The sequence below is a fragment of the Caretta caretta genome, chromosome 1, assembly GCF_965140235.1.
Source record: "Caretta caretta isolate rCarCar2 chromosome 1, rCarCar1.hap1, whole genome shotgun sequence".
Classification (NCBI taxonomy): domain Eukaryota; kingdom Metazoa; phylum Chordata; order Testudines; family Cheloniidae; genus Caretta; species Caretta caretta.
This window is the reverse complement of record NC_134206.1, coordinates 152,929,448-152,951,582: the sequence shown is the minus strand read 5'-3', so window position 1 is coordinate 152,951,582 and position 22,135 is coordinate 152,929,448. Positions and strand designations below refer to the sequence as shown.

Below are 22,135 nucleotides of genomic sequence, written 5' to 3'. Positions count from 1 at the left end.
CTTGAACTTATCTAGTTCTTTTTTGAACATTGTTATAGTCTTGGCCTTCACAACATCCTTTGGCAAGGCGTTCCACAGGTTGACTGTGCATTGTGTGAAGAAATACTTCCTTTTCTTTGTTTTAAACCTGCTGCCTATTAATTTAATTTGGTGACCCCTAGTTCTTGTGTTATGAGAAGGAGTAACTAACACTTCCTTATTTACTTTCTCCACACCCGTCATGATTTTATAGACCTCTGTCATATCCCCCTTTAACCACATCCATACAAAGTAGTTTCTATTCATTCAGAAAGTAAGGAAGCATTTGCCAAAATTTTCATCCATCCCTACAATGTACTGATGAATTTTATAAGCCAGTTCTTCAACTGGCTGTAAATTGGCATAGCTCTATTAACTTCAGTAAAACTATGTTGATTTGCATTGGCTGAGGATCTGGCCCCGTATGTGTACAATTTTACATAGTTATCACATAAAATACTATATTAAAATCAGAACAACAAAATATGATCCTAATTCATTCCTTCTCAATGTAAGCAAGGTTTAATGTATCCTCATTAGGGACTTACACTAGTTTAACTAGATTGATTTAATCAAACAGAAGACAAGGTCTCAGTCTCAACTATAAAGGACTTCAGAATGAAATGCTGGCTCCATGGTAAATCTCTCACTGATTTCAATGGGGACAGGAGCTCACAGTTATCTTAATCTGTAAAGCACCCTCCACATTTTTTTACATCCTGGGCTCAGTCCAGCAAGTAATTTAATTATAAACTTAACTTCATTCCCACATAAATTGATGGGATTATTCAATTGCTTAAAGTATATTGTCCGATTGGGGCCTCTATAACCAACACATATTCCAAATGACATATCCGTTCCATCTCAAAATATCTAAGGATAAACTGCTTGGAATAGGACTTTTCCCAATATTTAGCAAGACTGATTAGTTTTCTAAAAGCTGTGTTCTTATCAAGAGAAGGGTATTATTACCTGCAGTGTAAGGTAATCAGCTAAAATCTGGATAGGATGGTATGAATCAGACAGACCATTGACTATTGGGATTGTGGCTTCTTTCGCCAACAGGTCCAGATCAGATTGTTTATAAACTCGGGCCAAGACTGCATTTGTCATGCTAGACAGCACCCTACGGTAAAGCAAAAGATATCAAAGTCAAACATCATAAATATATTGCTTCTTTATTCTTCAATGTGCAATGTATAAATATTAATAAGTGGTGGTAATGAATAATTTTTTTGCAGTTGCCTGAATAATATACGATGTCTGAATAATCCACTAAAATGCAGACATTTAACAAGCTGTAAGAAGTAAAAGGAAATTATTGCTCCACACGCAATCCCATTCAATGATTTTCTATTTCATTTTTGATTGTCACTAAAGCAGAACTAATGATGCAACATTAATAAATGTGCAGGTAATAGAGGCGATTGTTTGACAATATAAAATGACAGGGATTCAATAACTCAGAAAGATGTAAAGAACAACAGTACCATCCTAATGTGTAACATATATAAATCTATTTTGTGACACACACAGTAACACTATTAAAGTGGCATCAAAGTTCTAAATTAAACTACAGGGATAAAGATATTTAGCATACATCACTGGCACTCTAGCTACAGCTCATGGTGTTGTGCCTTGGAAGTGGGGGTTCACAGAGGAGTATGGAATGAGAGCACTGCATTTTCTATATCATATGGATATTCTTAGGTGAATCTAGCATGAAATCAGAGGCTTAGCTTTGCAATTCTGTGCTTTTGTGGAAGTAATCAGGCACTCAAGTATAATGATTTTGAAGTATTTTGTATGTTCTAATGTTTTCTCATAGCATCTTAAAACCAAAAAGGCAAAACTGTGAACAGAAAGGTATGGAACTGTGACACAAAGGCTATTGGTGGTTCATTACTCTGTCAGCAATTCTTGTCAGGCCTGGCACACTCACTGCACCTTCCACAGTTGTCATGATCTGTACCTAAAAAGTGTCGTGTAAGGTATCATATACAAACTGGTTTCACACTGGTCTGGAAAATCACTGTGAGGTGTATGTACAGGATATGTACAAACAGTTATAAATATGCACTAGAATTAGATTCTTTAAATGTGTTTGTCAAGCAGTACATAGGCCTAGTCTGCCCTAAAAAAGGGAATGTGTATTTGCTTGTCTGCCCAGCCTGGTTGTCTGTCAGAGACAATGATGCTATATTTCCATAAGAGGTAAACAAAGCCATCAAGCTGGGGAGACAGCCTATCACAACAGGGGCAGCAGACTGCAAAAGTGAACATGGTCTCAGCTCCCTGGTGGACACAGCAAGCTGAGTTCCCAGCAAGGCTTCCTGGCTCTTGAAGTAGGCTCAATGAACTTTGGGAGGATATAAGGAGAGAGAAAAATAATTCTGGCATTCTGGCATCTTTCACCTGAAGAGACAAAGGAACTGAGGACTCTGAGATCCGTGAAGGGTTCTGGCCAGCTATACTGGAAAAGAGACTGCGTGAGAAACACTTCTTTGAACAAGAGAGTCTAATTAGTTAAATCAGGTTTTAGTCATAGAAGCATATTTTTATTTTTGTTTGCATGTAACCTTTCTATCTTTATTCCTTATACTTGGTATCACTTAAACCTATGTCCTTTTCTTAAATAAACTTGTTTTACTTTTACTATAAACCAATTCAGTGCAGGGTGTGTTAACCCAAGTTAAATTAAGAGGCTGCAGTGTAATGTCTCTTTAAAGGAGGAACAAACTTAATAACTTCTGCAAGGGTTCGGTGAGAGGGCTGGACGCTGCAGGGCAGATGTTTCTGGGGAAATCTGGGACTGGGAGGGTGTTGGGGTCACTCTGCAAAAAGTAACTGAGCAGTGGGAGCCAGGGTGTTACCTGCTGGCGTTAGGGCTGGCCACCCCAGCAGCATAGCATTTAAGGCACCCAGAGTTGCAGGGCAGGTGGTGACACAATCCCTTACTGGTCTTGATTGAACCCTAAAATGTCACAGGAATGCTCTTACAATTGGTGGATTGCTGACCTGCCATGATGGATTCTTACATCTCCTCTGGAAAGATAGGTCCCAGTGTCAGAGTCCTTACACGGGCAAGTCTCCCCTTGAAGTCAATTATATTGTTGTTACAACTGAAGTCAAACATTCTTTATTCAGATAAGATTCCCATTAAGGGAGTTAATTCTCTTTACTGAAGTGTCTTTGCAGATTAAATTGTTGATGCCACCTATACAGGTAAAGAGGAAGAACTGAACAGAATAACCTGTAAGGTTGCTGTTTGTGCCATTATTTTTTTCTAGCTAACACGTTATAAAGGTATGACTTTTGTTTAATCTACCTTGGATGCGTGTTTGGGAAAAATGTAGTTTTATCCAAACTCGTCATCATATGACTGATAAAGAGCTTCAAGAAGATAGATCCCTTTCAATGTATAGTAGCTACAGGGAACTCAGCCATAACATGGCCTAATGCTAGATTTCTTGCCTCACCTGTTGAAAAGGTAGCCACTGCAGTGAATACTGGAATCAGTGAATACTGACCACATGGCTTATGATTAAGGTATCACCTTTTGTAACCCTGACTTATGTCACAGAACTGGAGCCAGGAAATAAAGGCCAGTCTCTTACCAGCATTACTGTGTCACACATACCTTTGTTATGCTACTAGAAAGTCCAACTGAGAACTGAAGGTCCTGTTAGAATCTAGACCAGACTGAAGTCACTAGGAAGCTGGAGCTGGCCTGAGAGGAGACCAGGCTCACCCATGGCTGAATTGGGCTGAAGCTAATTTGAAAGAAATAGCCTATAGCTGGGTTTGCCCAGAAAGGGAGACCTGGACTAAATCAGAGTGATCTTGAGAGAAGCTGGAGCCCATTAGGGTGTCTGTGAGTTTCTGAAGACAATCGGAGGGGCAAGGCCCTGCACCCTGGGGCTGATTACCAGTGGTTACCCTGTATGTGGGAAAGTTACCAAGATTTCTATGTTGATACTAACTCAATGTAACGCTTATGATATTTGGGAGTTTTGCGATGTCTGGTGTTTTTCATAAGGCCCCCAGGTCCTGCAGACATGTGATTATGTGTGACTCTCAACTTTAATTTAAAAAAAATTGCTAGCCCTGATGGGTGTGGAGGAAAGCTTGAAAATATGACCCAAGTGCACCTTAAAGCCTCAAAAACCAAAAGGCAAAGAAAAATAACTCCCTGGTTATTTTTTTGAAAGTCTTGTAATTTTAAAGCTAATTTCGAGATTCGGGAGCACTGGGTGTGGCAATAGCGCAGACTCATGGAACAGCGCCCAAAGATTCAAGGAGACAGGGAAGTGTTTCTATCCAAAATGTATAACCCTAAAAACGGTTCTTGAATAAATGGTTTAATCTTCTAATTCAACGCTACCAAGCCACTAGTGGGGTTGTTAAAATGGCTTCGGGGCATATAGTGGTGGGCAGGTGAAGGGTGCAAGCCTATCCCTTACAAATGTAGGAATTGACTCCTGCTCATCTCAGTGGACTCTCAAGGTTAACAACTGACTGCTTCAGTGCCAGTGCTGCAGCTCAGCACCTGTGCTGTCGTAATGTGTGGTGACCCGTACTGATGTCACGGTAGAACAATATGGCATGGCAGGTACACGGAATGCTGGCAGCGTTTCCATTTTCCTGAGGGGCCGGACATACTAAGCAGCAGTGAAAATGTTAAAGACTCTTCATAGGCTAGAATTCTGTTATTGTGTAAGTGTATGTCTTTAAGAGCTATTACGTAGCACAGAGGAGCTCTGTTATGGCCAAATTATAAGTCACTAAAACGTGTTCTCAGTGGAAACATTGACAAACGCTGACCTGCAACGAGGCTGTATTTCAACTATAATAAAACCTGTGGGCCTTTTACAGCCCTCTATCCCCCTTTACATTAAGCTTCAGCCTCCACTATTCCTAAGCCTTTAGAGCCCTAGGTATGAAGCTGTAATTATTTGAAATACTCTCCAGACTTGTTAAAACTCCAGTATTCCTTGTTTTTTATTGTCTGTTTATTTTCATGCTCCTTGAACCAGGCTTCTATATTGGTATCTACCTATATGCTAATAATGCTAGGGAGGTCACTCACAATACTTCATTTGTTCTTTGTGTGAATGGATCAGTCCTGCTCCTGGGGAAGTCAAAAAGGATTTTGCTGTTGACTTTATTCAGAGCAGGAGCAGGCCCACTGTATCGATCAGAACATCTTTGTTAAGTCAAGCAGCTTGCCTACCAGATCAGTAAATGACCAACAGCCTCCAAACTAAATACAGGGTCTGTGCTTTTTCTGTGCGGTGTTGCCTGGGGATGGCTTTCTTTTAAGTGGTGGGGGGTACTCTCCCTGGTAAGTCTCACCCTTTTTCCCCTGTCCCTGGAACCAGTTGCTAACAGCAAAGTCTAAACTCCTCATCTTCCCTGCTAAACTATCCTCTCTTCCTCCCTCTGTCACCTTTGGCAACTTCCTACCCTCCCTGTCAGTTTGTTTTGCAGGCTGGAGGCTACCCTCCACTTCCCTCTTTCCTTTGACCCCCTACCTTCATGCTGCCACCACATCCTGCCCTTCTCCAAAATCCATCCATTCCTTAAGAAAAAAAAAAAAAAGCCCCGCTCTAAACAATTCTCACTTGAATTACTGCAACTTTTCTTCTCTGGCATCATGGACCCTCACCTCATTCCATCCAAAGTGCAGCTGCAAATACCTTTGCTCTGACCACATCCAGTCGCTCTTTAAATCCCCTAACCTTTGCCTTGATCAAATGTGGTCTTCACGTTCCAGCTTTGGCAAATATCTCCCAACTGTCACTGTGATTTTTGTGTCCATTTGACCCCCTTTCCCTCTCTCAAGCCTGTCAACAATTTCCTGCTGCTTGCTTTTCAAACCCTCTTAAATGGTGTGTTCTCACTTTACTGCTAGCCAGTGAGAAACCAGCAGGCAGGAAGGGGCTGGGAGAACAGTGCTCTCTCAAGCTGGGGGAGGAGCTCTCCCTCTGCCTTTAATAGAGCAGGGGAAGCTGTCCCCCTTCTGTTGTAATACTTCCCTGTCCCTAATGTCCCTGGAGTTACACCAGCGATGAATGTGGTCTGGTGAGTTTGGACGGCGTACCTGGATATAACAATAGCTGCTCTAGCAGCTTCATTTGAGGCAACATTCTTAGGTGTAGAAAGAAAGTCACTTTGGGAAAATGAGGTTGAATCCCATTGTAGCATTTGAATTCAAACAGAAGGGAGATGAAGTAGGACTGAACAAAGGAACAACCCAGAGATGGAACCTGAGACTGTACTGTGCCTCCGTGACAGCTTAGGCTGCCTCTCTCTGCAGCTCCCATCATTCAATGGGTGTTAGAAACCTACACGTATAGCTACCAAAGCAAGCCATTGGGTGGTGCTTTAAGTAAAACATGTTAACATGAATTACAATTAATGCATATTCTGGTGTCTTCAATATCCAGTCTGAAGAGACTGCAAGCCTGACTTTCTATCGTCACTGCCCCATATCCACTCTCCTTCGACTGATGAAGGTGGAAAAGGACACTCTAAAATGTCCAAAAGCTTGGTCTTTTTCTATGTTTTCCTTGGATTTCATTGCAGAGGGAAAAGCAATGCAGTATTGAGAAACCATCACTCCAGCTAACAACTGCAAAGAACACAGTCAGCAGGAGAGAGAAAACCACAGCTTGCTGATTATGTTTCTTGAACTGAGCTTGACAAGCCTGAGGTTGTGTGTCTTTCGACGGAGCAGAAAGGACCTTTCGAAAGGTACTAACCTTGGAGCATCTGAGCCCTGACACATTAATCTTAAACTACAGAGGGGCTTCTTAGAAAGCAGCACAATACTCCAGATTGTATGAGTCATTAATAAAGGCTTAATGGGGAGCGAGGCAAAGTGACAGCATCTGCAAGAAATAGCCTCCCACTTCTGTGGTTTTAAAAGCTCTGGTCAACTTCCTGTAGAATGGGCTGGGTGGGGGGGAATCCAAGGGCTCAATTCACCCCCACTGGATGGAAAAAATGCAAAAAGGTGACAAGTGAATTTTTTGCAAACTGCAAAAATGTGGAGAATTTTGGGTGCCTTTGAAATTTTATGGAAAATAATACTTAGGGAGTCTAAAATCATGCAAAAAGTTATTGGCAACCTGGTGTGTTTATTTCACAACATTTTCTCACCAATTTCAGCCAGATCTAGCACTTTCACATATGTAAAACAATCCCATGATATTTTACCAACCGTGCTGTATCTGTGAGACTCTCGTTAATGCCCAAATGTATATCCTGGGTTGTAAGGAAACAAGGATGTCCCCCAAGGAGAGCAAACCCTGCAAAGATTAAAAACAAAACACAATCTGAATGGTTACAATTTGAGATTTAAAAATAAATCCTAGAGAACAGGTATTTGCAACAACAACAGCAGTAAGGAAGGCACCCCCTTGTTTGGGACATTTAATGCCAGACGTCACAAAACAATGGTAAATACGCACTAGGGTGAAATCAATTCAAGTTCAGACAGCCCTCCAAAAGGCCTTTAGACACCACTTCAAACCTATGTTCAAGGCAAAATCCATGCACGTTCATGCATGGTAATATCACTGAATCCCCACATTAAGGGCTGGGTTATTCTTTTCTCACACTAATTTATAGCCACTGATCTGAGTGAAGGTACATATTTGTGTAAATCTAGTTTAAGGGAGATTAGGACCAGGCCCTATGGATGAAATTCACTCCTGTGCAGGCACAAGGCCTATGCACCATTTTAAGTGGGACTTAAGTAGAATCATAGAAGGTTAGGGTTGGAAGGGACCTCAGGAGGTCATCTAGTCCAACCCCCTGCTTGAAGCAGGACCAATCCCCAATTTTTGCCCCAAATCCCTAAATGGCCGCCTCAAGGATTGAACTCACAACCCTGGGTTTAGCAGGCCAATGCTCAAACCACTGAGCTCTCCCAAGTACTGGGGCTCTGCGCTGATGTGAATTTTACCTTACGGGCCAGATCCTGGCCTCTGTTCTGCCTGCTTTTCACTGCTCCAGTGTGCGATAACAGCTATCTTAAAGAGTTGGTTGAGAATTATCCCAACATAAGGGGAAATAGCCTTATGCCACCTGCCTTCCCAGCCTCAGCGTAGAGGGCATGTTGGGCACAGTCTGGGTGGGGGAGGCCTGGCTGGAGTGTTGCCATGAGGGCTGTTGCACATGGGTATAATTTAGCACCACTCTGACAATGTTCTAAATGATATGCTTGAGGGAGCACAAGGCTGGTTTAAAGCCATATTTGTGCCCCAGCTGCTCAGATGCAGTGACTAGCTCTGGTGCAACTGAAGGTCTGGGCCTAAGGGTTTAAACTGGGCTTAAGTGGCCTTGTGAGGCTCCCTCTGCACTGGGGTAAATTTCATCCACTAGAGCAGTGGTTCTCAAACTAGGGCTGCCACTTGTTCAGGGAAAGCCCCTGGCGGGCTGGGATGGTTTGTTTACCTGCCACGTCCACAGGTTCGGCCGACTGCGGCTCCCACTGGCCGCGGTTCGCTGCTCCAAGCCAATGGGGGCTGCAGAAAGGGCGGCCAGCACGTCCCTTGGCCTGTGCCACTTCCCACAGCCCCCATTGGCCTGGAGCAGTGAACCGCGGCCAGTGGGAGCCGCGATCAGCAGAACCTGCAGACGCGGCAAGTAAACAAACCGTCCCGGCCCTCCAGGGGCTTTCCCTGAATAAGTGGTGGCCCTAGTTTGAGAACCACTGCACTAGAGAACAGTTCTTCCCTGGCAGGAGAATGGACTGGGTGATCTAGCAGGTCTTCCCATCTCCCACTTTGATTATAGGAAGTAACCAAACAAACCCTAGTATCATCATAGCATCCCACAGGCAGGTCAGCATTGTCATGGTAATTTGCTATCCTCTGGAGCAGAAAACACATCTTCAGTAGTTTAAAGGGGAGCATGAATCAGTGTTCATGTCACGCTCCCGCTCAGTACCTGGGCTGGGCAGGGGAAGCTAAGGATCCAACCCAGTGGACCAAATTTGGTGATGAATCCTGGTCATGTGCCACCTGAGGCACATTGCACATACGCTAAGTAGGAGTAGTTTAAACACAGCATTTTCTGGAAATAAGCTGACGTCGTTTTTCATTTGGGGTGAAGAGAGGACCACATAAACTATAGGAGAGATTAGAATCTTTTGTCTGGGAAGCTGTGATCCAAAAGGTGCTGGGCAACTGTAGCTTTGTTAAACCTCAAGGAAGTTTAAAGTAGATCAGTTTTGTTCTCACCAGCAGATAGCATTGCAGGCATTTCCATTACTACAGCTTTTCACATGTGCTTTTGCAAGCATATTAAATATTAAAAGAATAACACCACAACTATTGTTCTTTACAAATGATTGATCTTGGGGTGAATATTAGTAGCTAAAATGAAACAACTATTGTGAGGACCCAAGCTCATGCTGGAAAGCATAGACAGGTAATGAAGCCATGCACATGCTTCTCACTGTGGCCAGTTTTAAAAAGGAAACAAAGAGGTGTGTGTAGGAGGCAAAGCATATGTCCATAGAGCAACATGTGCCTTTTGTAAAATATACACTTCAGTGAGATTTCATGGCGCATAACTCAGAGCAGAACGTGTCCCTGTAGGTCCCACAAATCCCTCTCCTTAAAATCACTCAACATCTAGCAGTGTGGCTTACCCCTTAAAGGGCTGGAAGGCCATGGGCTACCCAACCCTGATTACTAAAGATGCAGCCCTTTATGGAATCAGGTAGTTTCCTATAAAGGGCAGCAGGTGGATGGAGTGAAGGGGAGAAAGTTCATGAAATAAGAAAGGTCCTTGTAGGAAAGTCCTGGATTGATACCGGGGGTTTGGAAGGTACAGGCTAGAGCTGACAGAAGAATGAAGCCATGGCCAGAGGGCTGAACTCCAGTCAGAAAGATGGGGATTGACAGCTCTGGGTGGAGTAGACTGGGACAGAGGAAGAGTTCTGTGTGTAGCAAAAGAACAAGGGTGAATACTGTATTGACTTTTGTGTTATGGTTATGGACTTTATCTGGGGGATTTTGAGGATTGCTTGAACCATTTCTGTGATTAAACCAGCCCTGGGTGGTTAACCAAAAGAGATATTATGTGGTGTTCTTAAGGGGCCTGTGAAAGGGGGCTTACAGAGTAGCGTGCCTGCAAAGTGACCCCTACCTATGAGGGAGCACTCAGTAAAATGACCACCCGGTTACAATCTCCTATAAAAAGTTATCTGGGGGCTTGTTACAAAATGAGATGTCAAGGCTGGACATCCATGGAGCACATTCCATGAAGTGTGGTGGAAAAGGTTTGAATACTCCTCAGCCTGGTGCAAATAGACTTCAAAAACAGTGGTTGTTTTTGTTGCCTTATATATAGAATTCACCTATGCAATCCATTTCTACTAAGATTATGAATAATTGGTGCAGAGAGTTGTGCACGCCTATCTTTGTAGAGTCATGGGCTGAGATCCTCACCCACACACCTCAACAGCTTGGTTCTATCATGGAGGCCCTGAGGAATAATCTCTTTGAGTGGCCAATTTCCTCATTGCTCTTCCACTTCTGCTGTAAGTTGGCTGGCACTGCCTGACAGAATTTGGCATGTAGTGTAGAAAATGCATTTTAAAGATTTAAAATTAAAAGCTCTACTTAGCGGCAATTAGGGCAGTGGTTCTCAACTGTGGTCCATCACTTGTTCAGGGAAAGGCTCTGGTGTGCCAGGCTGGTTTGTTTACCTGCCGCGTCCACAGATTCGGCCGATGGTGGCTCCCACTGGCCGCGGTTCGCCACTCCAGGCCAATGGGGGCTGTGGGAAGTGGCACGGGCCGAGGGATGTGGTGGCTGCCCTTCCTGCAGCCCCCATTGGCCTGGAGCGGTGAACCATGGCCAGTGGGAGCCACCATCGGCCGAACCTGCGGACATGGCAGGTAAACAAACCGGCCCGGTGCGCCAGGGGCTTTCCCTGAACAAGCGGTGGACCACAGTTGAGAACCACTGAATTAGAGGAACATTCAGCACTAAATTAGGCTGAAGTCTGAAACCTAATGAATATTTTTAAGGATAGCTTTGGAAGAGGATAACAAGGTACCAAAGTAATCTGCCTTAGTAGTATAGCCAGTTCAGACAGTATCCACTACTGGGCACTCTAAATGCCAGGTAGTGTATTCCCGGATATGTTTCACTCATTCTTTAGGATTGATGTAAAATGATGTAATTTTGTGTGAATATAAGTACATGGTGTGTTTATACCATTATGGACCTCACTTTTCTTTCACACTGGTGTGAATTGGGAGTAACTCCTTTGTAGTTGATAGTGGTATTCCACTATAGAGGAATCAGGCCCTGGGTCTCATGACATGAAAGAATATATCTGAAGTTGCCCTCAACGTTGAGTATTAGTTGTGTGTCCCTCCCTTATTTCAAACTTGCAGCATATTGTCCATATTTCAGTGTCTGTAGAATGGCCTGATTTACTACCAGTCAGTTCACTGATATTTAAGTGCAGTTACAATTGGAGAGGCAAGACATGACTGAGAGGCGGCATGATTTATGCCAGATATAATGGAAACATAGAATGGCATTCACCTTTATACCATGACAGAGAGGAAGCTTTATTTTACAGCCAATATATAACCATGTGGAATGCACTTTTTTCAACATACAAGGACTATGTGTATGTGTACATAGAACGAGTATGGGACTGTAACTGCAAACAGATGACCTTTCCCACTGTAATAGGAAGTGATAGTAATAAATTTGGTAGGTTCTGAAAAAATGGGTTTATTTTACAAACACTGAAAGTTATTGACGATTCTTAATTTACACTAATAGTTTTAATGTTAATAAGATGCTAAAATAATACATGTACTAGAAATCTTGAGTGTATCAAATTAACATCAAGATTGTATTTGTTCAAAAGAACACCATTTCTCCATTACATTTCAAATCCTATCAGAATAATGAATTAGAAATAATACACGTTGGAAGAACTATAAATGTAAAATATGCTCTCATATAGCATTGCAAATTAACATGTATTTATTTTTTTAAGAACTGAGTTCTTTACAGATATGAGAATGGCAGGATCTCTCTCTCTCTTTTTTTCTTTTTTTTTAACATTTCCACAATGTTAACACACTCTTAGATATTGCACTGTGCAATAGTGAAATACAGTCATTTCCAGCTCAATTGTCCACCAGCTTAATGGAGTGTTGTAATGTTTGCTTACGCAAATTCACAAGGACAGATTATCAAAGCCTTGGCCCACACGTGACCTTTTTCAAGACCTCAGGGTGATTTGTGCCTGAGAAATGCCATTAGAGATAATGTGTGCCTCTGAAGTCTTGCAAATAACCAGTGTAGGCCTCACTTACACTTTAGAAAATTGGTAGGAAATGAATTTATTTCACAACAAAGCAGTGTGAGGCATTTGTTCTGATTGCAGAGGAAGCTGCCATTTCATCTTAAATAGCAGCTGGGATGTACAGAATTACCATGGAGGTGGAGGGAGGGGGAATACATGAATCTGCTGTGGAAGTCAGATCTTAGAAGCAAAGGGCAACATGATGTCTGTATCTGTCCTAGACAGAGGAGGGGGTGCAGGGAACAGTCTGACACATGCCTGGTGCACAAGTGCAGAAAACTGACACTAGGTGGCTCTATGAGATCTGATGTATAAGGGGGAAGGCTGACCTTAAAGGGAGTTGTCGGTACATTGGTCTGGGGTTAAAACTAGGGTGACCAATAGGGACGGTCCCGATATTTGGGGCTTTTTCTTATATAGGCGCCTATTACCCCTCACCCCCTGTCCCGATTTTTCACACTTGCTGTCTGGTCACCCTAGTTGAAACCCCTCTGAAGCTATGCTGATCGTGATTTGGAAGAAGGAATAGAGAGGGGCATGGAGTCAGCAGGAAGACACAGGACCTCCATGCAGACACCTGTGGTGCCTCAAATTGCTTAAGATTCATATGTATATTGGGGGAATCTTCAGACTTGAGAGCAGAATAGTCTGCTCCTTCCTCCCCTTCTTCCTATGTTCTCTCTTCCTTCTTACAGAGAAATCTGGATGAACCTCAGTGAGAGAGGCCTTACAAAGTTACCTGTCCCTTACATGGGACAATTCTACTTGAGGGAGGTTGGGCCCAGTACAGTTTACTTCAGGGTAAATGTGGGAGCAAAGATTTCCTCACCTGGTGGGTATAAATGTCTCCATAAAGAGAACACCAAACCTAAATGATTTCTTGGATGCAACGTTAGAATAGTTAGGTCTGTGCAAAAACATTATGGGCCCAATCCTGCAAACACGTAAGCATCTGCTAAGAACATGACTAGTTATGTATGTGTTTATTCTTTTAGCATCCACGTCTACAGTGCCTAGTATTATTAGGCCAGTATCCCTGTTCCTCCGTCCCATCAAGTTTTGTTTCTCTAGAGGTAGTCATGGGGTTTTTCTTTTTTCTCTAATTTAAATCAAGATGTTGCTATGATTCTCAGTCTAAACCCATACTCTGAGGGCTTGTCTACATGAAGCCTGAGGGTGCAGCAAACCAGTGTGTGAATGGACAGTGCACTAGCTTTCTAGTTGTAGGGATCTTGCTGCCACTCACTAAAAAGTCCATATCATGCTCTGGCATACCACTGTGTCAAACAACAGTACATCAAAGCACACTACGGAACTTGTAGTGCACAGTAGCAGGGTCTACATGGTGACTTAACACATAACAGGCTTGTGTTCACATCCTGGCTTACCGCACACTAAATTTCCATGTAGACAAGCCTTGAGACTGACAACAGTTATGCATAATAAATTAGAAGGATGTTAGTTATGACAGCCTGTGCAGGATTAAATTGGTTTTATTTCTAAAATGAGTGCAGGGAAAGCGTACAGCTAGCTAATATGGCATGAAGCTTACATCATGAAAACCTTCTGCTTCCTGTTGTTTTATTTCAGTTCTAACTTGTTTAGAGTTGACCCTGGGAGATTTTAGTGAACAAAGAGATGCTCCTGTAGTATTAATGAGGCATAACGGAACAAGACACTGCTCACACTGTCCAGTAAACTCCCCTTCTCCTCAGACTTGAGTTTCATCCTTGCTGCTCGCCGACCTCAGATGTCTTCTAAGTAGACACTGCTAACTACATGATTAAGTAATGGTTTCATGATATGGACAAACGTACTCTGCAGAGAAAGTATTTATTATAACATGGTTTTGTCTAAATTTACCTGTTTCTGTGGATAATCTTGTTCGGGTACTTCTTTTCTCAAAAATCATGGCTAAAGATTTTCCTTGCAACAGAGGCAAATACTGAAAAACAAGAATAGAAGGGGATTTGGAAAATTGTTCACTCATTGTCCATTATCTAGTATTTTCTTCACAGTTTAATGGCTGCAGGAAACTAATAATAAAAGCAGTAATTGTATCCGTTCTAATCCTCTGCCCCGCCAAAGCAGTCACTAGCATTGGGAAGAGTTTGGGAGAAACAGAAAGTTCTAGGGGCAAAAAGCATCTACATTTTTTTGTTTTGTTATTTTAAACAAATGAGAGAGATCTCTGACTCTTATCTTGCTCCCACAATACATGCAGAATAATGCTCCTATTCCTGCAAACCTTTACTTCTGCATGTAGCCCAACTGAAAATCACTGGGAATATCCAATAACAGGGAATTAGATAAGGGGTACACACCTTTGAACAGCATAAATCCCCTACTTCATCCAAAGAACAACACTTTGCCTTTTACTGGCTGGCCCTTCATTTGATGTAAACAATTTACACTAATTAAGAGTTGAAGTGGTTGTTTAGGACAAGCCAGTTTAGTTGTTGATTCACATGATCTTGTATGACAATCTTGATTTGGTGAGCTGAGTGACTGAACAAGCAAAGTGGATTTTAATTGAAATTTTACATACCTCTCCCTTGTCCTTTATTCTTTGTTTCAAATCTGATGCCGTCCATAGCAAATACTTTATTTCTTCTGCTGTGTAATTTTGCAGAGTTAGGAGGTCACGACCTTTCAGATTAACTTTAGTTTGAGTTGCTTGCCCAGACCTACACCAAAAACAGGCTGTTTGTCATTGGGTATTAATTTGTTGCGCATGCTAAAGCTAATGTACAACCAGCTAAATCTCTTTCACTACCATCATTTGATGCAGTGAGATAACCTTCATGGAATGTGATAATTAGTTTGCGACTTTTCATCTCACACAGCCACAACACTGCGTTGTTCGCTATATTAATCACCATTGTAACCATCTCTCTTATTATCATCAATGAAACTGATTTTGTTTCTTATAACTTCTAATATTTGTATCTGGGTTATATAATCAAATAAATCCAAATGTAGAAAACCACTCAGGGTCTGGTTAAACACTTAAGGCTGCATTGTAGCTTGTTTTGAACAGAGGTGCAAAGAATTGGGGCAAGATGGCTCCTTGTGCTCTTTTTCCCAATCCCAACTTTGGGGTGCTGGCCCAGGACTGCTCATATGGATATAAATAATGTTTGATTTGTGAACCACATGCACAAATTTTCAAATTCGTTTCCAGAAACTGATATTGCCAATAAGAGAAACCAGCAGCTCATTGCTCAATAATATTTGATGAAGGGAGTAGGTTTGAGGGCTCATTCCAGAACCAGATGAAATGGAATGTTTATAGTCTCCCACAGAAGTGACACTGCAAAGTTCATATTATCTTACATGGCACATGACTTGATCAAACAGCAGAGTAAAGCCAATATTCCTATAACCTTAAACCGAATAATGAAGACTGATAGGTAATTTAACCCTTTCTCTGCTAAACAGGGACTGATTATATCTGCAACCCTCTTTATTATAACATAACTTGCACTTCACTAGTACTAAAGTTTAGAAGGTCCTAAGCCAAGTATGTCTTTCTCATTAATTGCAGTGACTTTAATTAGATCAGAGTCAAAACACCAAGAAGAATAAAATAATAAATGAATGGAGTTAGTGGGGTTTTATTTGCAAATACTTCCAACTCCAGTCCATTCCTGAGTAAAGCCTCAAGCCAATGCTCAGTTGAAACTGCTTCCAGCTGACAGGTCTCTGAGGCCAGGAATTGCAGACAAAAAAATCCCCAGGAGTGCTACTAGCAGTTGAGCTGAATGGGAGCACCAGTGCCATATGAAGCTCTCGAGGCTTCTGCTGTCTTTACCGTCATGTCAAACGAGTGGGACTCTTTTTCTACGATCCTCCTGGCGTAGGCAAGACATGGAACTCTGCACACACAAGGTTCCAGACCTTACAGTTGTGGTACCACACACAGTCACGGCAGTTCTTAAATCTTCATGTGCAAATACGACAGATCTCACAGTCCGTCACATGTTCAACCCAAGAAGCAGTAGTTCTCCCTATAACTGAAAATATCCATTCTAAACACTGTTTTATTATTGACCCCTTTAAAAATGTTTGCTCCACCAGGTAAATTCTGTCCTCAACTCTTTTGGTGCAGGGGGCTTCTTTACAATGGAAATGATGCAGTAGCTGCACAAGCAGGGGCAGGATGTGGGGCAGTTGTCTTGCGTGGCATAAAGCCCAGCCGATCAGGATTCACTATATGCTCTCATGCAGAGGGGTGGTGGGCTGCAGGGAGGTGCTGGGTCACCACTGGATCCACCGCGAAGTTAACCTGGTTCCTATCCCCAGGGGCAAGGAAAACTATCCCCAAAGAGGCTATTCTAGCCATTAAAGATATATGCTGCAACCTTGCTCCCACTGAAGTCAATTGCAGAACACCCATGGATGTCAGTGGGTGGAAGATCTAGCACAAAAAGAGATTCCGCCAACGTTGGCACAGGAATGTCAATTGAAAACTTTCCTATTTAAAATGATTCAGAAGATTCAAAAAGATTTCTACCTGGTCAGAAGTGGTTAGTACTGTGCACTAGCATCTGGGCCTGATTCTGCATTCATTCTGCACATTCACATACAACATCAGGGAGTTTTGCATATGAAATAACTACAACATCAGACTGGATTGTTTCCACCGCCGCCCCCCTCCCAAAGTGACATCTGTTTCAGGGGATATGTATAGCATAGAGACAAGGAATAAGAGTAGCCTTATGACCGTATTTACCAAAGGAAAAATGGGACACTATGTGGGGCTAGCCCGAGTGCCCCCCAACCTCCACGGGTCTGGCCTGAGCATTCACCCGAGTGCCCTACTCCCCGCACACGGGGATGGCTCAAGCACCCATTCACGCACAGGGTTGGCGTCACTGCTTGCGAGCCCTGTCTGCCCCCTCTGCGCAAGGCTGGGGCTGGCATGGCTGCTCGCTCGAGCCCTACCTCCCCCTATATGGGGCTGGCATCGCTGCTCATCCCCTCACATATTCATCTGCACCCTGCTTTTTGGACAAAAGGGGGCATTTGTCCCATTTGCTCTTGCCAACTTACAGGGCTTAAAAAAGGGACCGTCCCAGCCAAAACAGGACGTATGGGCACCCTAGAGTAGCCCACATTGTTTTTTAAATCTGGCACTGATAGGTTATTATAGGATGGAATTTTCACAAGCATTGGTATAACTGTGCGAAAGCAATGGTAAAATACCCACTGACTTCCATGGGAGCAGAGTAAGGCCAACCTGGAGCACTTTTGCAAACCTCACCCATAATTATTTTACATTTGCTTAGTAACAAACATCTATTAGTTGTATTTTAGTAGCTCTGAGCCAGGTTTACAAAGACAGGCACCTAAAGACGTGTAGTAGAGCTGGTTGAAAATTTTCTGACAGAACTTTTCCTCCAGAAAATGCTGCTTTGTGGAAACATTCTGTGGGAAGGTGGTACGTCCATTGAAACTTTCCATAGAAACCAGCCTGCTTAGTTTCCTGCTAGCCCAGGATCCCCAGCCTGCTGGGCAGCTGCCACCTGGAGCTTCCTAACTCTGCAAGCAGACAGCTCTCTGAGGAGTCAGGCAACACAAAGTGGCAGCTACCCTTGGAGTCAGGCAGCGAGGATCAAGCTGAAGGCTCCCATTTCTGGTTTTCTCAGAAAGGAATTTTTCAGAATTTTCCTCTCCAAAATATTTTTAATTTTTTTGACTTTGCCCTGACTTGGAACAATTTTTTTTCTTCAAAACATGGAAATTTTCCACTGGGAGGGAAATTCCATTTTCCTGCCAGCTCTAGTAGTAGTTACTCATCTAGTGCAATATACAAAAGCACCTAACTCTCATGGTTAGGAGATTTTGTAAATCCCACTAGATGCCTAGCCATATATCTAGACCCCTAAATCCCTTTGGAAATCTGGCTTTGAAGTTCACAATGTTTGTTAACCCAACAAACCAGTAGATCCTAATTTTTAAATCTATGTGTTCTGTTGTTCTTAGCAAGATATTTCTGAAAGGATAGGTCCTGTGGGCTATTGAGATCTATTTATACCTTTGTCTAGCAAAACTTAAAAATAAAATACTATAAAAATAAAGCAATAAAATAAAATTTCAAATTGAATAACTAAGAAAACAACTAAAAATCACACAAAGCACTCAGTTGCAAAGCACCTTGCAATCAATACAGGTATGGTATAACCAGCAAAATCCTTTATTTGCATATATGTTCAAGTGCTCTACCTGATTTTACAAGATACACACTGACATATATTTGGACACTGAAGAGCAGATTTGACTTTGAGCCTTCATATGTATTGGGCAGTTCTCACAATCTCATGAAAAATAAAATAGCAAGGCAGACTAAATAACAGCTTAAATGTGATTCTGCTTCTAACTTTTATGGATATATACTGTAAGGAAACTTTGTTTCTTAATTGTTTCCCTTTTTTTTAGATTAGGGCAGGGTGAGCAGGTCACTGAATTGATTGGAACATAAAGAGATGGCATGGGTTTTTGTTTGTTTGTTTGCTTTTTTCTGAATGGCTCTGGGGAGCCAATGGAAATATTCAAATATTTGACTCCCAGGTTTTTAGCAGATAAATCTGAAGCCTAATGTTAAATGTCACCAGAATTTGGGGCCCATGCATGAGTTCTACTTCTATGGCTCTGCAACCTCTTGCTCCTCAGTCACTCCACTCTCCCTCACTGAGTTGTCTCTAACATTTTATTGTTTCCAGCCCTAAAAAAATTTCAGCCAAATTCTGCATGACCCAAACTGATCTTCAAGATTTATTAGCTATGGTCCTCAGCAATGTGTAGTGTTCCTTTCAGGGCTGCCAGTGTCTTTTCAAATGAGGCATAACTGACCAAATAAATACTAGTGGCAGTTGGTATACAGGGAAGCAAAATCAATGTGAAAAATCAAAAGCCAAATAGGTTTTTTCTTTTTGAATGAGAGAGGCAATTTCCTTAAATCATTATCATAACTGGTTGACTTCCTGGAGCTCTAAACCATCATTTGGTTAGCTGGCATTGATCAGAGCTTATGGTGATATCTTAAGTTAGTAAGGGTTGTGTTAACATAGTCTCCCTTATAATCCGATTTAGAGGGTAGTTATGGTAAAAAAGTGAGTCTGTAAAAATAGCATAGAGAGCCCAATTAAGTTATGTGGCCACATTTGAGAAAGCGGAGCCACTGTAGTTATTTCCCCATAATGACTTCCATATCAAGTTTGCTAACCAAAGCAAGATTTTGCTAGTCACCAACAATGCAAATGCAAAGCTGGACTATTACAGGGCATCCTTCACATGCAGGGATGAATAAATCAGAGAGTTCAGAAAACATTTTCAAACTGGTCCAAAGGAGAAAGAAGACAAGTGAAAATGACTTTTATAGTTTAATAGGATCTGTGCGTATGTAACCCTTGCATACAGTTTTTGAACACTTAAAACTTGTTATATCCTGTTCCCATTGGAGTCAATGTCAAAACACCTAAAGATCTCAGTGATGCAGATTCAAGCCCTAAATCTCTAATTTTAACTTGTTCTTCAAGTTGTGACAAGGATTGAAAATGGTGTAATTAAATATTGTCATAGATGTATTTTTCAGAGGCCCACATGAGATGCGCAATCTACACTGTTGAAACAATTACATCCAAGTGCTGCTCTCAGATCTCCATGCTTAGTCTTGACCCTGGTATTATGCTCTTCCTGCATGCATGGATTATATGGAGAGAGAGCAAAACACTAGAGCTGAAATTCACCGTGAAGCTGTGAAAGGAGAATTTTCCCCTTCAATATTTGATCAAAATACTTGTCTGTAGAAATTACAGTCCCTTACATTATATTCAGATATGTGATTGGGCGTTTATGATACGTGATGATGCTACCTCCAGCACTCAAAGATTAATTGAATTTAAGAAAAAACAAATATTTCAGTGTGTGCTGCTAACCATTTGCAAAGAATGGAACATGATTCCAGAAGGACTGAAAAGTGAAAGGATAAAAACCCTCCCGTCTCATGTGCAATTACAGTTTGCTGCCTGAAAACAAAGAGCAAAACAGCTCTAAGAACGCTGAAGGAGGCCTTTAGCTGAGATACTGATCTCTCTACAGAACTCATTACTTTAGTTTCCAGGTTTATGATTCAAAATGTTGCTAACTGAAGGACAAATCTAAATGATACACTTACCGAAAATGTTGCACCAGTTGCTTGCTGCTCTTTCTTAAAGTTGCAGCACTGAGCAGGTTCCGCAAATTAAAGAGCATTTTCTTTTAGAATGAAAGTTGCCTTAGTCCGGGGAGCAAAGTCAACTAATCTGAAGTTCTATGAAACAGAGAATGCCTTATGCTTCAGGGAGAGAGCAAAGGTAGTATCATGATGAGGCAACCTTATCTTGTATTTTCCTAGTTGTGAAATTTCAACCAGCTGAGAGCTGAGGTTGAATCTCCCCTTATTCAGATTTTACAGCTAGATGTTTCTCACAAGGTCAGTTGCACAACTCATTGTGCGTTTGCATGAGGGAGCATTACATTATGGCAGTATCAATATTATTTCTTAACAATGCCATGCGGTTAGGTATTTGTACATGAGAGCAAGACGGTGGATACAGACTAAGAAGAATGTGGAGCAGCAAAATTTATTTTTAAGTGTTCTAAAATAGTTTGCCTTTTAGGAGTAAACTTTCAAATTGTGCCACGGTGCTCTACATGTAAGATTCCCAATGAGGGTAAAGAGCTTAATAATTTTGTTTGTCTCTGGAAATTTACCCCTTCATCTTAAGCTGCTTACAATATTTGACAGGTTTCAGAGTAACAGCCATGTTAGTCTGTATTTGCAAAAAGAAAAGGAGTACTTGTGGCACCTTAGAGACCAACAAATTTATTTGAGCATAAGCTTTCGTGAGCTACAGCTCACTTCATCGGATGCATACTGTGGAAATTTATTTGAGCATAAGCTTTCGTGAGCTACAGCTCACTTCATTGGATGCATACTGTGGAAAATTTCAGTATGTTCAAATAAATTTGTTAGTCTCTAAGGTGCCACAAGTACTCCTTTTCTTTTTACAATATTTGGTTAGGGTGACCATATTTCCTAAAGGGAAAATGGGACACTGCATGGGCTAGTCCAAAGCGCCCCCCTCCCTGCCTGCAGGGCTGGCCCAAGCCGCTTGCTACCTTCCCTCCCCATCGCGAGGCTGGGACGTGATCACTGCTCATTTGAGCCCTTCCTGCACCCTGCTTGAGCCCTGCCTCCCCCACCCCGCACATTACTCCGCACCCTACTATTCTGGCAAAAGTGGGCATTTGTTCTGTTTGCTCTTGCCAACTGATCAAGTTGGCAAAAGCACATCGGACAAATGCCCACTTTTGCCAAAAAAGTCGGGATGGCTGGGACAGGACTTAAAAATGGACTGTCCTGGCCAAAAACAGGACATATGGTCACCCTATACTTGGTAAATTATGGTACTGAAAAATATGCTCCTTTGATCGCATTTTTTTATCCGCTACATTCTGAATCTCATCTAGAAACTTCATATATTCTTGGTAACTTTGGTTTTATGCTACCTCAACTGAAAATAATGGGAGTTTTCCCACTGAATTGAGAAGAAGAATTGATCCTCATTTCTTTGTTTTTTAATCTTGTTCCAAAGTTTTCTGTTTTTCATGATTACATTTGTTTAATGTTTTGTGATGATCCCATAAACTAGTCCAAACCTTTCCAAAGCTTCCTAATTAATCAACAAGCAAAATGTTGTTTTTTTGTTTAATGGCC

General features: G+C 41.9%; 1 protein-coding gene across 1 annotated transcript in view; it reads right to left on the bottom strand.

Annotated features, from left to right (window-relative positions):
- OTC (ornithine transcarbamylase) overlaps window positions 1–20,722 on the bottom strand; it is a 43,843-nt gene extending 23,121 nt beyond the window's left edge. Inside the window, exons 1-5 of the mRNA XM_048864243.2 lie at window positions 20,552–20,722; window positions 14,921–15,059; window positions 14,236–14,317; window positions 7,244–7,331; window positions 991–1,144 (exon numbers count right to left, since the gene is read on the bottom strand). Coding sequence (XP_048720200.1) covers window positions 991–1,144; window positions 7,244–7,331; window positions 14,236–14,317; window positions 14,921–15,059; window positions 20,552–20,628 — 540 coding nt within the window. The 5' untranslated portion in view covers window positions 20,629–20,722. The remainder of the gene's footprint in view (window positions 1–990; window positions 1,145–7,243; window positions 7,332–14,235; window positions 14,318–14,920; window positions 15,060–20,551) is intronic.
- Window positions 20,723–22,135: the final 1,413 nt, after the last annotated feature.